This window comes from Bos javanicus, chromosome 8 (assembly GCF_032452875.1).
Source record: "Bos javanicus breed banteng chromosome 8, ARS-OSU_banteng_1.0, whole genome shotgun sequence".
NCBI lineage: Eukaryota > Metazoa > Chordata > Mammalia > Artiodactyla > Bovidae > Bos > Bos javanicus.
This window is the reverse complement of record NC_083875.1, coordinates 78,778,587-78,795,614: the sequence shown is the minus strand read 5'-3', so window position 1 is coordinate 78,795,614 and position 17,028 is coordinate 78,778,587. Positions and strand designations below refer to the sequence as shown.

The 17,028-nt window shown below is 40.9% G+C and overlaps 1 protein-coding gene across 6 annotated transcripts in view; it reads right to left on the bottom strand.

The window, feature by feature from the left end:
* NTRK2 (neurotrophic receptor tyrosine kinase 2) overlaps positions 1–17,028 on the bottom strand; it is a 407,230-nt gene that overhangs the window by 235,012 nt on the left and 155,190 nt on the right. The window contains exon 12 of one of the 6 annotated variants that reach the window (XM_061426058.1): positions 461–5,322. The exons of the other annotated variants lie outside the window; for them this stretch is intronic. Within the exon in view, the coding sequence (XP_061282042.1) occupies positions 5,285–5,322 (38 nt within the window). The 3' untranslated portion in view covers positions 461–5,284. Of the gene's footprint in view, positions 1–460; positions 5,323–17,028 lie in introns of those variants that run through there. 6 annotated transcript variants of the gene reach the window in all.

Genomic DNA, 17,028 nt, shown 5'->3' with positions numbered 1-17,028 from the left:
TCCCTCCCTCCGTCATAGCACAAGTTATCAGGTTCATTTGACCACAAAGTCAGTTAGAACGGAGGGACAGAGCACTGAGAATACCTCCTGTAGGAATGTGAGTCATTCCAAAGGACTTTCCCACAGGATGTTAAGTTTCATCTTTTTAATCCCTTAAACTTCTTGCTGTATTTTAGGATTGCCTTTTAGCCAATGAAAATATATCTGATGCAAGAATCAATAAACCATAAATGTGCAACTCACATTGATTGAAATTTTTAAAAATCTGTTTTAGAAGAGATTTATTTCAGAATCTACAGGGGCTTTGGGACTCCCCCACACTCCAGTGACATTTCTCACACTTCTTCTAACACCTTTAGTTTTGAACACCACCAACGACACATGAGGTGATGGTATGTATTTGAAGCAGGTGGGGGTGAAAATATACAAGTCCCTACAGAGAATGCAAGACACATGGAGATGAATTACAAAACTTTATTGACTTGTTAAAAACATGAATGAATTCAGCAAGTACATTTATGGTCTATCCACATTGTTAAAACAGTACTTAAAAATAAAATAAAAATGATTATCCATTATTTACAGGAAATGTGGAAAAATGACTTTAAGACCTGGAACATTATGGGGAACAAAACAGGGCATGAGAATGATTCACAGGCTGCCTATATGGATTACAGCAAATGGATTTAAACATGACATGAGTGAAACTCAAAGATCTGTCTTTCTCTGGAGTCTCCTGCTATTTTTTTCCATTTCCTTTTTTTTTTTTTTTTTGTATTTTCAGCTTTACTGAGGTATAATCAACAAAGAAAATTGTGAGATGTTGAAAGTGTACAGTGTGATGATTTGAAATACATACACATTGTGAATAGAACCTCTTGCTATTTTATATCTGTTTATAGAAGCTCCATTCAAAAATGGATGGTGGTGAATTTTAAAGGTGGTGAAAATCTCTGTGCTTTCCTTTACCTCTCACATGCTTATTTTTCTGTGAAACTAAGACTCCTGACATAGCCAACGTCAAGCCATCTTGGGTGCATACTAACGACCAGCCCGAGGCTCCAAACCACATTAGTTTGTATTCAACTCAGGGTGATCTCACTGTCAAAATTAGATGGCAGGGAGGTCCCTTTGTCCCTGAAGACCAAAACAAGGAAATGGGCTAACTTGAGTTGAAAACTGCCTTCTCTGACAACTGTTTTCATATCACTTTCTGGATTAGGAAGTCTGTTAACTTAATTCAGCCTGGCAGCACCCCACAGAAAATTGTATCCTTGCCCTGTCCAGCAGGGTCCTTAACCTTCCCAGGTGCCCTTGAACAGACCTGTCATGGTTTATAGGCACTGTAGGTATGTGGACATAGCAGAACGTACTTAATGGAATGGCTACTTCTGTCGTGGTTTCCCTGGAATACAGCCTGCTGCGTGGCACAAGCCTGGGGGTCCACTGACCTTCACCAGCGAGGAATGGCACAGCCCATGTGGCTGAATACAGCAACCCTGTGAAGACCCTGGAGTTTACGGAATCTATTACCTAGAGTCTGGACAAAAGAAGATGGAATGAGCTTCTACTGTAGTGGGAGGAAATCAGATGAAAACCAAGGGAGGGGGCACTAGACAGAAAGCAATGGAGCAAGTGAAAGCATAAATCATCTTGGAGAGCTAGAAAAGAGTTAATACTGGTCGCAGTTAGTGCTTCGATTCCATTTGCAATGAAAAAAAAAAAAAGTGTGTGCAAAGTAACCAATAGAGCAAATAAAAATAAACTTTCTGTCATGGAGTCAATTTAGAGTGTTGGAGAGAGAGGAAAAAAATCAGAGATTTTAACAGAATCAAGAAAAAAAAAAAAAGAGGAGAGAAAAAGTAAGAGAGCTTGCATCATGCTGGCCCTCACCCCTGGCCTGAATTCATGCCTGTACTCCTTGAGTTGTTTACTCATCCAATGGCTGAATCCTGATGGTCTCTGGTCAGTGTTGGGGGGTGGGGTGTAAGCCGGGTGAGGAGCGGGAGGGAGAGTTCAGAGCCAAAAGTGAATCCTGGGTTCTGCATTGCAGGCTTGGGGCTGGGATTGTTCATGCCTGATTTCTATTCCTTTCTCTTGGAAAGAAGATTCAGTGGGTCAAAATGAAACCAGTGCCTGCTGGAGATTAGGAGAGAAAACCCCTGAATCCATGAAAGTATGTGGAGATTCATTCCTCCTGTTAAGAGATTGATCTCCTTTAGTCTCAGACTGATGTATCATGCGATGACAGTGGGAGTTTATTCCTCTATCTCTCAGCTGCCTGGGCGAGTCTCAGTGGGACCTGAATCAAGATACAGGACCTGAGACACACCTCTTGAAGAGGACACACCTGCTTTGCATTCACCAACAGGCTGTATCAGTACATTAAGGAAAACCAATGAAGAGGGGCTGTGTGCTGTCCCATCTGAACCTATGCTTTCCCATCTCTCACTGGATACAGTGAAAGAACAATGATCTTGCTTTAAGACCAGGGTAACAAACTGGCAGCCCACAGACATGTTTTGTTGGCCTACATAACGTTTTAAAAATAACTGAGCCAACTTTTTAAAAATAGAGACATTTCACATAAAAAATCCAGGTTTTAAGTTTCTCTTAAAGAATCAGAAGGTTTGGAAATCTGGGCTGTCATTCTTGGGAGGCAGGAGTTGGCTGGTCTGGGTGACAGCCACCCCTCTAGAGGGGATGGTGTTCACTCAGCTGGCCCACGTTGTTCACTTAGGATACCTGCCTGGCACTAAAATGCCACATCCTTGTTGGAGGACGATGGGCTTGATTTCAGCAAAACTGCGGCCTTTCTTTCTATAATGATGGAAAAATGCATGCTACATCCCTTTAGGATGCTCAAAAAAGATTTCTTACAGGGGACATCAAAAGCAAAGAATGAGAGGGGTGGTCTGGAGTACAGGAATGAGAAGTTGGGTTACTGATGGAGGTGTTTAGGGATTTAAAAAAAAATAAAGAAAGAAAAGCAAAGAACACAAGACCAACTGAAACCATTTTCTAATAGCCTGATGTTTTCATTGTTCCCTAGGAGATGTCAACTGCTCTTTGACTGATTCAATTGCCTTATCTGTCCACTTTTCTCCATTTTCTCCAAGAATCTAGCTGCAACTCTTTTAGCTATTGAGGACTAATATTCTTTTTTTTCCTCTCTCTTAAGGTCTGGGATACTTATAAAATAGTTCTTAGAGAGTTTATTGCCTCTTTATGACTCCACGGAATAACATAAAAACTTTAAAAAAAATTGCACCAAATGGCCGATATTTAAGAACCTTGACCATCCTGACAGCCTGTGACAGGCTCTCAGTTTGAATTTCATTTTTCTTTCTGGGGTCAGGATTTCTGCAATTAGCTGGCCTTTTTGTAAATTGACACCTTTGGGAAAGATCAAAATTTAAGTAGTGACAGGAACTGTCATTCAACAGTGAGTGAGAAAATGGGAATTCAGAGAATATTTAGACCTCCCCCTGCCCAGGGTCAGCTGCCCTCACACTCAAAAACCCTTTGGGAAACACAACTTCTGAGAACAGCAGCCTGTTTCTGCTTTGGAGGAACCACCCTTCTTTTAGGCAGGGGTACTGAGCAGCCGAGTCAAATGCTGTAATCCACAGGACTCCGTGAAATGTTCGCGTCAAGCAATAACACATATTGTGGCTAATGTAAAAGATACAGTATAAAGTATTCATCTTGGAAAATCTACTTATATCAAGTGGTGCCTACATGGATCCCAGTTTGTTGAGATTAATGCCTTGGTTACACAGATTCAAAACAATGTTTCTGAATATGTTGGACCAGTTAAAAATCTATAAAACCTTAAAGCTGAACTGCAAAACTTGAGTAACTATCCCTCCCACCCCCACCAAAAGGGCTTTTCAAAAATGTCAGTAAGTTTCCAATTCACCTGTGACATCTATGGGCAGGTGTGAACAGTCAGAGCCAACTGTGTTTTCAAACAAGATGCTCCGGGCCTGGCTCTGAAGTTCCCCCAACAGGAAAGGTGTGAGGCAGGCAGGAGCAGCCAAACCTCACAGGGGTCCCATCCCGCCTGGTGCACACTAAGCGAAGTGCACACAAAGGTCACTGTGGTGGCCACGTGCGTGAGACGGGTGTCCACGTAAGACTAAGGCAGGGATGCAGAATTCTGTAACTCGAAGGCTGCCCCTGCAGCACTGAAGCTGGGCATTATAAAGCACGTATTCATTAGTGACTTGCCACCTGTGTGCTGCTGGGGTCAGGAAGAGCTGTCCAGCTCAGGAAAACCCAGTAGAGTGGAGTATGTTGTAGGGGACTACCCTTCTTAGAATGTGGTCTCCTGCTCACAGCAGGCCAGCCATTCAGCTCGCAGGCCTTTTCAGAGCAAAAAGCTACAGTTCTGTCATGGGAACAGCGTGAGATGCTGCGGCCGTCTCACTCGGCAAACTTCTAAAAAGCAGGTGGATCACAGAGGTCAAATAAAAGGGCATATGCACCATATGTATATACTTTACATCTTTCCGATTTTTCTGAAACTATGGCTGACCAAAATTCACAGCCCCCTACCAATTAGCTTATTTCTTTTCTTTTTCCATTTCTTTTTTTGTCTGCTGATACACTTTAAGGAAAGCGTTATTGTTGATTGCATTGACTCTGGACCTTAACAGCCAGTGAAGGAAAGAAACTCCCAAGGCTATCCCCAAGCCCCCACAGCGATGGAGCATATGCCCTTAACTCTTTTAGTCACTGCTTTCTAGGTGGAAAAGTGAAACTTTCTGAACTCAGTACTGATTAAACAGCAGAAAACAGTGCTAAAATTCATGTTAAATGGAGATTCCACTGTTTAGTGTGTACCTACACCTGTTCCTAAATTTAGATTTGTTTTAAAACTTTACAGTTCACCTTTAATAAACAGCAACATTGAAAATCAATACATTTCCAGTACGGTCAAACAGCACACACCTTTCTGAAGAGAAGCACAATCCGACAGTATTTCAATTCAACTTTGTATTTGAATGATCGTGAGAACAAAAGAGAAGCATTAATTTGTTTTCTTGACTTTCTTAGCTGCCTGTGAGCTGTCTCTGCATTGGTGTCCCCAATTCACAGTTCACGGCACCCGCGGGCTTCATGCGGTACCTCCTGCAAATACCACCCACATCTACCAGGAAATCCCAGGTAAGAGGCACTTCCCAGGAAAGGTCAATGCCGGCCCCCAGAGTCCAGCTTACAAGGCAGCATCAACCAACAAGCACCACAGCCCCCTTCTCTGTCTTTTCCTTTATTTCAGTTACCCATCCAGTGGAATCTTATGAAACAAAACAAAACCTAAAAGAAACACAAAATAAAACATAAGTCATGCTCAAAAGAAAAATCAATGGAAAATAACATGCAAGTACAATCACTTTTAAAAGAACATAATAAACATCAAAACTGAGACACAACATGGAATATGCTTGAAAACATAAAGATAATGCAATTACAAAACAGGAATCAGGAGAAAATGGGAGTCTCATTATCTAACAGCTTAGTTTAGACTTAAAACTGAGTTTACATGGCACAGGAAACACAGGAAAGAGATGCAAAGGATTCCTGCACGCAATTTCACCCACAACTGTCTCAGATGTTAACACCTTAATTTAAGGAGGAGAAATCTGTGCACAGTAAAAGATGACCCCTCGGTAGTTTTTATATATAAGGAAAAAATAAAATCCAATAACAGATATCTACCCAAATTCTAATTTTCTTTTCCTACCTATAAAACCAAATTATGTCTAAAATAATTAATTAATTACTCAGCTAGATCAGAGAACTGGCTGGCTTCACCTGGAGAAATATTGAGCTCATGTGAGGATTTAGATTCTTTTTTAGGAATCCTACTATTAATTGTGCATGTGTGTGTGTGTGTGAGTGTGTGCGTGTGTGTGCGCGCGTATGCCCTCAGCCATGTCTGATTCTTTGTGACCCCATGGACTGTAGCCTGCTAGGTTCCTCTGTCCATGGAATTTTCCAGGCAAGAACACTGGAGTGGATTGCTATTTCCCTCTCCAGGGGACCAACCTGACCCAAGGATCAAGCCCTTATCTCTTACATCTCCTCCATTGGCAAGCAGATTCTTTACCACTGTGCCACCTGGGAATCTCAGTTAATTAACTGCATATATTTAATTAAGTACCATACCATATCTATGGCACATATGTAGAATCTATATAAAATATGGTATATAGCATACAACATGAAGTATATTTGTATGTATATACATTATATATACAATTTAAGACATGTAGTATCTAGTACACATAATATATAAAACATATATAATACTTAATATCAACTAATTCTGCACACATCTACTGAGCACCAACCAAATAGCAGACACTGTAATATATGATGCAAAAATAAAGAAACTGGAGTTCCTTGACTTCAAATACTTCATTGACTCCAGATGGAGAAAGTTGAGGGAATCACTTGCACAGTAAATGTACTTTGTGCCAGGGTATCTTCTAAGCTCTTTGCTTAAATAAAGTCCCTATAACCTTAGGAGATAGGTTCTATTGTTACACCTGCTTAACTGGTGAGAAAACTGAGGCCTAGAGACTGAGCAGCCTCTCAAGTTCTGACAGCTAGTGTGGGATGGAACTCAAATTCCCAGAACCTCTGGTGCAGTGGCTGCCCTACCATGACCTTAGAAGTGATAAGCTTTCTCCAAACTTGCCTGTGAAAACCCAGCAGGAACAGGGAAGGTTTTATTACACAGAGTTCTGAGAGTAAATGGCATGAATCTTCATTAGCTTCATAAGTGAAAGAATAGATGATGTCATAGTAGAAACCCCCAAGACGCTTCCAAGACGTTTTCAAGTTTAGCTTTGGAAGACACTTCTAAAACCAACCCTCCAGACTCTCGATTTTCCTCAACCTGGTGTCTGGTCTGCCAAGTGCTGGTGTCATCTGCCTCCAGAGCTGTAATTACCATCACCAAGCTGTATAATCATTTACAACAACACTAAAAGAGTCTATGGAGCTTAATTTCCATGGCACTTCTCTCTCCTGCCCTTCCAAGTCTCAGGAAAAGAACTAGGGACAAATGCCAAACATCGTTTATGGATTTAATCAACCACAGAGCACTGAGAATTTAGGAAGCACACAGTGATGCTGATTAAGTCTCCTTCATATCTGTCTCTAGTCTCTTTCTAAAAGCCCAGCCTCCAGGCAAACACAAGCAGCACTAGTTGAAGAGTGGACTATGGTACGTAGCTTGAGAATACCAAATGAACTAACCTTAGCTACTCTTCCAGGTTTCAAGAGGGTGGATCTCAGATTCCTTCCCACTGAAACAGTGGGATTAATATGAGGATGTCAAGTTTGCCAATAAAAGCAAGAAAAGCTTAGAGATACAAACAGAAGACATCACCCTCAAACAAAATATTTGTTGATTCGATATACCAGTTTTTCTGAACATGCAATTTTAAAGGGTTTACTTGATTAAAATAACAATAGATTAAGCTGCTAATGCAAACCTTATTTCCACTGGGTTTGTGGCATAGGGTTGGCCCAAAAGTTTGTTCGTGTTTTTCCGTAACATTTGATGGAAAAACCCAAACAAACTTTTGGGCCAACCCCATACAAGAACTTGAAGAGTTTACTGATGTCAGAGTGTTTAATTGGAACCAGGCTGTTCTTCCAATTTGCTTCTATTTGCCACTTTCCTCGCCATGCAGCTCCCCAACCCGCACTACAGGCTCTTCTGTTTGTTTGTTTTTTTACATTTTTCAGACATAGAGAATAGGCTTATGGACATGGAGAGAGGGGAAGAGAGGAGAGATGTATGGAAAAAGTAACATGGAAACTTACATTACCATATGTAAAATAGATAGCAACAGGAATTTGCTGTATGGCTCAGGAAAGTCAAACAGGGGCTCTGTATCAATCTATAGGGGTGGGATGGGGTGGGAGATGGGAGGGACGTTCGAAAGAGGGGATATATGTATAGCTATGGCTGTTTCATGTTGAGGTTTGTCAGACAACAACAAAATTCTGTAAAGCAATTATCCTTCAATAAAAAAATACATTTTAAAAATGAAAAAAAAATGTACAGCCTCTTTTATTTATTAAAATTGGGAGAAACAATTTGCTGGACTCAATGGAAGCTCTTTTGGACTGCCATTTGCTCAGGCTGCAACAGCACTTGCCTCATTTAAGTTGATGTCGTGTCGTGTCCCTCTGTAACCTTCTTATGCTCTGCCTTTTGTGATGTGTCCTTCTCAAAGACACACATCGCAGTTCCACACACCCATGCAAGAAAAGCAAGTAAAGCCACCCTAAAATACACACTTTATGTCTTTCTTGATGAAAAGCCAGCTTGTTATACTGATAAGCAGTGTGTAGTGACTGCATGTAAAGCATGGCTTATACCACCCCTCACCTCAAGGAAGGCAAGTCAGTCTCCTTCCCATATACTTGATACTCACACATACCACTGATACACTAAAGATACACCACCAACTCATGAAAAATTAGTTTAATTTAAAACTTGACTACCTTAAGAAAATGTATCCAATGCTTCATGTTTCCAAAGGGTTGATGGTAAATTTCAATTAGGACCCCAACTTAGCCACCAAGATCTAATGACTTGTGCCCTCTCATCTTATAAGAAACCCTAAAAAAGGGCTACAAAATGATATAAAACAATAGATCATTATTTTCTCCTAGTGAGGGGGAAAGTTTTTAGACCACAACAAATGGCTGAACATCTTGTGGGTTTAGCAGCCAAACGAGCTGTCTAGCTTCTGAGTCTGAAATATAGATATTTTGACAATGTGACATTCTGAAGCGTTTGCAGAATTCCGATGGTGCACGGTAGTTATCGTGACAACAGCTCCTTTATCAAAAACAATTCTAGAAAAACTCTGCCACCGCTGCTTACACTTAGCTGAGCTAAATAAGAACAAGGATAAAGCAGGTGCTGAATGAGAAATGTGATGTCAAGTTGAAAGCAGAGAAGAAAAACCCGGATAGGTCTCTGCTATTTGCTGATTCTGGATCCACTTATCGACCTCTTCAAAGAGAAGGACCAGGGGGCTGAAGGTCAGTGAAGCACTGTGCTTTCTTTACCATTGGCTTCTGACCCATTTAGACTTCTTTACATTCAAACATGCACACAATTTCCTCCTATTACTCAGAAGCAATCAGCCATAAAATGGCAAGGATCTGCAGTACATTTAAATTAACAGCAATTTATCTGAAGCAAAAAGGAAAACTGCTGAGTTGAAAGGATGCTAAGGGAACGGAAGAAAGATGCAGCTGCAATCTAAAAAAGCAGATCTTATCGCGTTTGTTATTGGAGAAGTAGAAAAGTGCCAGCTTGGTGTCTGCAGGGCACGCTGCCACCTTGGAGACAGCAAGGTGGCCAGGGTGCCAGAATGACAGCTCACCTTCATTGGAAAGCAAAGCAAACATCCCCAGAGCCTTCTGGAAAATGTTTACCAGGTAAAAATCAGAGAATCTCCTGTGTTCTTATAGGATTAGGTGTCCAGGAAATGGTGGGGGTAAAATGCTTTCCTTCAGTTAGACTTGAGCCAGGTGCAATTTTGTTTTATTTTAGCACTTGGTCTGAAGCCCTGATTGTCCTCACTTGACATCCTTGTAAAACATTTAGTATCTGTTGGTTGTTGCATCAACTAGCCTTTGCTTTTGTGCCTTTTCAATTATACTTTATAGGTGAGTCACTCGGCCCACATAGCTATTGTGATACATCCACGGTCACCCAGGAACAGAATGAGAGCTGAAATATAAAGTCAGAACCTCTGGATGGTCAGTCCCTCTTTACAAATGATATCACCTGCAACTGTGGCGAAAATTTCCCAACAATTAAGCTTAGATCCTCCTCTGCACTCATTCCAAAAGCTGCTTAACCATCCTTCAAGCACCCCGTTTCCTTCCCAAGGACGTTCCTTTCGTCTACACACCATCACATCTCCTAAGATCACCTTCTACCAAGCAAGCCTTCACCATTCTTGAAGATCCAGCATAAAAGCCATTTCCTTCGAGTAATTAGTTCATTCTCTCTTAACTTCTACAGCATTCTCTTCATTCACTAACATGTTCTCCTTTTGTACTTTTGCTAAACTTCTATATCTTTTCTGTTTACTTTCCTGCATCCTAGACTTTAAGCACAGGAGGGTAGACAGCATGTCTCTATATCTTCTATGCCCTGCCTGCCTCTCATGCTACCAAGGACAGCATTCATTCCAAGCCATAGCATAGTAATGTCTAAAACTTTTCTTGAACTTTGATGGACTTGGGAACAGAACCAAAATGGAAGGGAGGGGAGAGACAATACAGTGTAGGGTCTGCTGCTTCTCACTGGTAACTGGGTTAATCAAATCACTTCAAAGCTTCCTGTATAAAATCACACATTTGGTCAGAATATATGGAAGGTTGCAGAGTTAAGACACAAGAACCAGTGGGTGCCTCCTGAAGCATTTTCAGCTCCTGGGGGAAAAGTACTAGACTTGGTTCATTCTAATTCTCATGATGATCAGAATTATGGGGTGTGGGAGTGGGAAAAAGGAAGCTGTTGCCCATTTGTTAGCTGAAGAACAAAAACTAAAGTAAATGGCTGAGGACAGTCAGAAAAGCTTTTAAAGCTCAGGTTTGACTTCATAAAATGAAGTTAAGTTATGAGCTGAAAATTAAAGCAGGAAACACAAAGTTCTTGGCAAAACCTGAATGTGTAAGGAAAACTAAAGCTCTTGCACAATTAAAATTCAATGATTTGAAGGAGGATGTGATCTGATCAGCAGGGCCTGATGAAAAGTGTCCGAGGCCACACACACCATCACATCAGGGATTTCACATAGGATGGGAAGCACATCCAAAGACCAAGGCCATTGCAATGATCTGCGGAATAACTTAAAAATGCCATAAGCAGAGTAGGAAAGAAAAAAATGTTTATGGTTTAAGGGGCATTAAATACTCAAAAGGCTTGAACTACAAACACGGTGAAATACCCAAATCAATCTAATGTCCTCCTGCGGGCTGTGCCTTGCCTTCTGACTGAGGACAATAAACATACACTGCAAAATCTATAGGGTAACTCTTTGTAAGGTGAAATGATATCTTCCTAAAGACACTACTCCATGATTCTCAGACCAGAGGCTTACCAGTGACTCAAACATTCAGTACATAAGCATAGCATTGTCAATTTCATTACAGAAGACCACATACTTGCTGCTGCCAATATAGATTTGTGTCCAGATTTGTTTTTGCCAAAATACTCCGGACAGTGATTCTTCTTAGTATATGAATCCAGAGGACGACAATGTAGTATCCAAACAGAAAACAAATGATGTAAAACCTGTTGCTCAATTAACCTATCAATACAGAAACCTGCAAGAACCTCAAACATACACAAAGGAAGTTGCTCAGCTCTGCTCAGTCGTGGGTAAAACCAAGGCCCACAGATCAAAATGGATCTGGAAATAAATTTCTAGAAAAATAAATAATGCATAAAATAAGCAACAGAAAACAAGTGGACATGGGGCAGCCAGAGCTGGTCTGATGGTGATGATGATGGTGATGATGGTGGTGGTGATGATCATACAGAAGATACTGGTGGTGGTGATGATGGAGATTATGGTGGTGACGATAGTGCTGGTGATAATGATGATGAAAGTAGGAGATGGAAAAAGGAAGAGCAAGAGGAAGAAGAGAACTTAGAGGTAAAGCACTGCTGTTGATGTACTTGGGAGACCTCAAGCATGTAGAGAGGGTAGCCCCAATTATTGGAGAGTGAACACAGATATAATAAGGCCTCAGAGCAGAACGATGATCCCATGTCCAAATTCAAGATGATCCTTCAAAGAAGAGAGTAGGTAAAAGTAAAATTTGTCCTGGACCACCACTTTCTGATTAGGCATTCCCAGAAATGCTTCAACGACAGAGTCTGAAAATTAGTAACACTTAGGATGCCTGCTAAGAAAGCAGCTATCAGGGGTCTTTAGAGTGCCCAGTGTCTCTGCCTATTACTGCAAAGCAGGAAAGTCAGATTTACTAATGGTTCCAATGAAGCAGAGAGGAAGGTCAAACAAATTACCTTCTCTTGAATAGAGGTACCTCATAAATCTCATCTCCATTCAATTAGCAATGTGCACAAGATAATGAAACCTCAGCTAAGCACCAAATATTCTAGAAAGCAAAACAAAGAGAAGTGAGGTTGATAATCTCTACTCTCTGACTACAATAAACATGAATTATCCAAATCCGACTGAGAACAGGATCAAAAAACAAAGGCCTTTGAGCTATCTGGAAACGGACATCTTGGGAGGTGGACTGCATTCGATGCTCTAGTGCAGACAAGGTGAAATTGCCAAAGGCCACATCCTGAGGGCTTAACTCTTGCTCTTCAAGGAGTCCAGTTACTGTGGCCACTCCCCAATCCTGTGATGGTTCCCTCTCTCATAAGTTGCCGCCATACCACCTCCTCCTCACTGCCCAGCCCGCACAAGCAAGGACATGACTGTCAGCTGCACGGGGACCTGCTCCCAGACTACAGTTCTCCCTCCATGGCTGCTTCAGGCACATTTAGGAAGCTGCCAGGCTTCCAAAATTCTTGTCTGGCCCCAGCCTTTTATGCAGAAAAGTGTGTGTGCCCGAGTTTAGAAACAGGAGACTATCACGGGGCAGGAAGGAGGTCCTCCACTCAAAAGTGCCCTTCTTCTCTGGGACCTTTCTTCAGGATAACATTAACAGAAGGACTTCCATCATCTCAGAAGTTATGATGGTGAAATGAGAAATAAAACATGCTTCTCCTCCAGAACATCTGAGGTGCGATGGGGTCTGGAAGGTGGTTCACCTGCCCTTGGAGAGCCTATGAGGGACATGACCAGATTGAAAGTCCCAGATCAGACCCTTCAGAAGTGAATCCAACTCATATTCCAGTGGTCATCTCTTACTCTAGCAAGGTACATAAGGTAATGTCCCAGACGTGCTCACTAGTCTGAAAGAACACCAGTCCATTCCAGCCACCAAGAACAGGATCCATGGTCCAAAAGCATTTCCCCATCAGGTGGAACCCCCGGGATGTTAATACCACAGCCAACCCCTCTGACCACTTCTTAGCAGCCGCAGGTGACCCGTTTCAAAAAGTCTCGATAATATGGAGAACCTACTCTAATTGCAATAGGAAACATGAAAAGTGCAAAATCAATCCCATAGACACAGCATTCAGACTTGGACAGCCAGCTGAACCCCTGACTTGACTTCATATGCATTCAGACTTGGATAGCCAGCTGAACCCTGACTTGACTTAACCCCCAGATTCCGGAAGTCTCCACCGTTGTGACATTTTTATTTGCTCAAAAGAGCTCATTTTAGAAAAAGTCCATCCCACCTCACAACCCTGACTAACCCCACAGCAATATCTTAGAGCAGCTGGAACAGATGTCAGCCTCAGTGCTTTAAGCATTTACCCATATCTGAAAGACAAGATTCTCTCTGCCTCAATTCTTTCATGCAATAGTAACACAGGAAGTCCCTTCATACTTCCTTGGTTTAGGTACAATTTATACATGTAGAAAACTCTGAATTTTCAAGATAGTGCATTTTTACACACACCAGATTTCACAGTTTATTTTCTTTTTTAAATAAAGTATGCATGGCATACATGGCATACCAAATATAACAGCTTGGTTAAGAATTATAGCAACCATGCCAAGAATCAACTGGAACCAAGACACTGGGAAAACAATATATTCTGGTTTTTTCTTATAATGAAAATTTAGTGTATCCAAACATCTGACATTATTTTAAGGAATGCTTTCCATACCTTACAGGAAGTTCTTTAGTAAGTCAAAGTGATTAAAAGGGAAAGGCTATTTACCTTGTAACTCTACACACATTATTAGTTCAAAACAGAAATCATCATCTACATAAACACAAGAGGCATTCAAAGGACATGTGATGGACAAATGCACTGCCTTATGAGCAAGGTGTAAAAATCTATAATGTCACATAGATGAAAGGATAGAGTATAATTACACGGGCATAGAAGTAATGACCAGATTATAAATTGTTCTTCCGTTCTTCATAATTATGGCCACTTACTATCCACTGTTTAACTCTACAAGATTCTAGAACTTTATTTATAGCTGGCATTGTAACAGAATCTTAGTAAGTACAATTTCCCTATGTTTTTATCTTCTGTGTTAATTGCATGAGGCCTGAAAGAAAACCACAAGGATGGCTGTTTAGAGAGCAAAAAGCAGCCTGAAGCCAGCAGAACTGAGCTTGGATCCTGGCTCTCCTGGCCTCTCTGAGCCTCAGTTGCCCATTCTAGAACAGTGATGAAATAAATCTAACATACTGAAGTGAGTAGAGTTCATATGAGTACCTAATACTCCCCAAGCCATTTTCAAGCTCCTCAGCTCAGCACAGTTACTAGAATTAGGATATTTAGACAAGGTGCCAAGCCTTGGAAATTTCAAACTATCCTACTGATAAAAATATATATATATATATATATATTGCATTTGAAATAATCTCTCTCCTGACCTTGGTCCACCTTCATTGAGCCCATTTAGGACTTTGTGGTAAGTGCTTACTATGACTTTGAACCAACTAATGACCATATCCTTCCTTAAAGCTTTCTAGACTGGAAGTTTCACAAACACTTGTCTTGTTCCAGGCTGTGTAGCCAAGAGTCTTTCTAGTTTATCTCCCAATTTTATACCTTCTTTTGTTTCATTTTTCAGAGATGCCCAAATGTGTTTTTGAGGATATATTCTCTCTTACTCTCTCTGACTCTCTGCTGTTAAGTCACTTCAGTCGTGTCCGACTCTGTGTGATCCCATAGACGTCAGCCCACCAGGCTCCCCTGTCCCTGGGATTCTCCAGGCAAGAACACTGGAATGAGTTGCCATTTCCTTCTCCAATGCATGAAACTGAAAAAGTGAAAAGGAAGTCGCTCAGTCGTGTCCGACTCTTAGCGACCCCATGGACTACAGCCCACCAGGCTCCTCCATCCATGGGATTTTCCAGGCAAGAGTACTGGAGTGGGGTGCCATTGCCTTCTCTGCCTCTGACTCTCCATCTTTCTCTAAACCTGTCTCTGTCTCTCTCTCATGTCTTACTTTCTCTGTATCTCTGGGCCCTTCTCTCATTTTTTCCTGTGGACTGGGAAGAACTGAGGCATATGTTGACATCATTATTTTTTTTAATTTATTTTTTTAATTTTATTTTATTTTAAAACTTTACATAATTGTATTAGTTTTGCCAAATATCAAAATGAATCTGCCACAGGTATACATGTGTTCCCCATCCTGAACCCTCCTCCCTCCTCCCTCCCCATACCATCCCTCTGGGTCGTCCCAGTGCACTAGCCCCAAGCATCCAGTATTGTGCATCGAACCTGGACTGGCAACTCGTTTCTTACATGATATTTTACATGTTTCAATGCCATTCTCCCAAATCTTCCCACCCTCTCCCTCTCCCACAGAGTCCATAAGACTGTTCTATACATCAGTGTCTCTTTTGCTGTCTCATACACCGGGTTATTGTTACCATCTTTCTAAATTCCATATATATGCGTTAGTATACTGTATTGGTGTTTTTCCTTCTGGCTTACTTCACTCTGTATAATAGGCTCCAGTTTCATCCACCTCATTAGAACTGACATCATTATTTTTGTTTATCGAGTGGAACTTATGTTCTAGATTTTAATATGATATAATTTCCTCTTTAATAACCTAATCTAGTTTCCACTTTATTGGAAGTTATCTCACCATTATGTTTCTGGGGTTATTTTTGTTTTACTCTACTAAGATACTGGGTGCAAAAAATATTCAATTTATAAAAATGTGATTTCCCTATACCTTCTCAAGTATATATGAGTCATATTTAACACTTCTTTTGGGAAGGGGAATATCATTTGCTTGTTAAGTATTGAAAAGGAAGGTGAGCACTTCCATTTTACAGATAAAAGCACATAGGCAGAAGTGGGCTCAGTGATCACATTTTGTTTAAGTATACTTTTTTATTGAAATACAGTTGATTTATAATATTGTGTTAGGTTTAAGCATATAGCAAAGTGACTCAGTTGCATATGAATATATACAAATATGTATTCTTTTTTGTTTTCTGTTATAGCGTGTTACATGGCATTAACTATAGTTTCCTGTACTATATGGTAAATCCTTATTGTAAGTATGTTTCACTCACTGATCATACAGTAATAAGTTACCTTTCACTGTGATGACAGGACATCAAAACGTCTTTTAAATTATCTTGTGTAATTCAGCCTGGCACTTTAGGACAAAAAAATTCTCCAGCTTCATTTCCAAAACAAGGACTTCTGTCATCCACCAAGAGATAAATGTTTCAAGAACCAAGGGGACTTTAAAATAGGTGAAGTCCGTCCACCACTGGGGTGTGCTAGGATGCTTTTGTGCTATTCTCTAGGATAATCATATGCTACTCATGATAATAATTGTACTTTCCAGATTTCCATTCACAGTCACGAGCAGGACACTTCAATCCTGCAGGCAACTCAGCAGCCACTGCAAATGATTGCTTTCAACTACATTTTCAATCATAGGCCTAAACAAATTCTTTATTATAAGCTATTAAGTAAAAACTCACAGAAGGAAACTTTGCTCAAAACATCCATTTTCACACTCCTGAGAAACTGTGGTCCTCTCAGTTAGAAGCCCCAGGACTGCTGAAGAAGGCTGTGTTGAACCATAGCCAGCCACCAAAGCCACAGGCTGGCCAAGGACCCTATCCCACTCCTCTCAGGAGGTAAAATGGCCTTTTGATGCCAAAATTGTGGCCTCTGGTTGGTGATATCACTGACTGTGAAGAGGGATTCAGGGATTTCACACCCATGATGGAAGACATCTGAAAACTATTCCATGACTTCAGTTCCAACTCCACAACCACACACACACACACACACAAAATTGCAAAAATATTTTGCCTTTATCCACAGTTACAGGAGTCTACAGTTCCACAGCTGAGGACTATACGTAGGTGACGAAC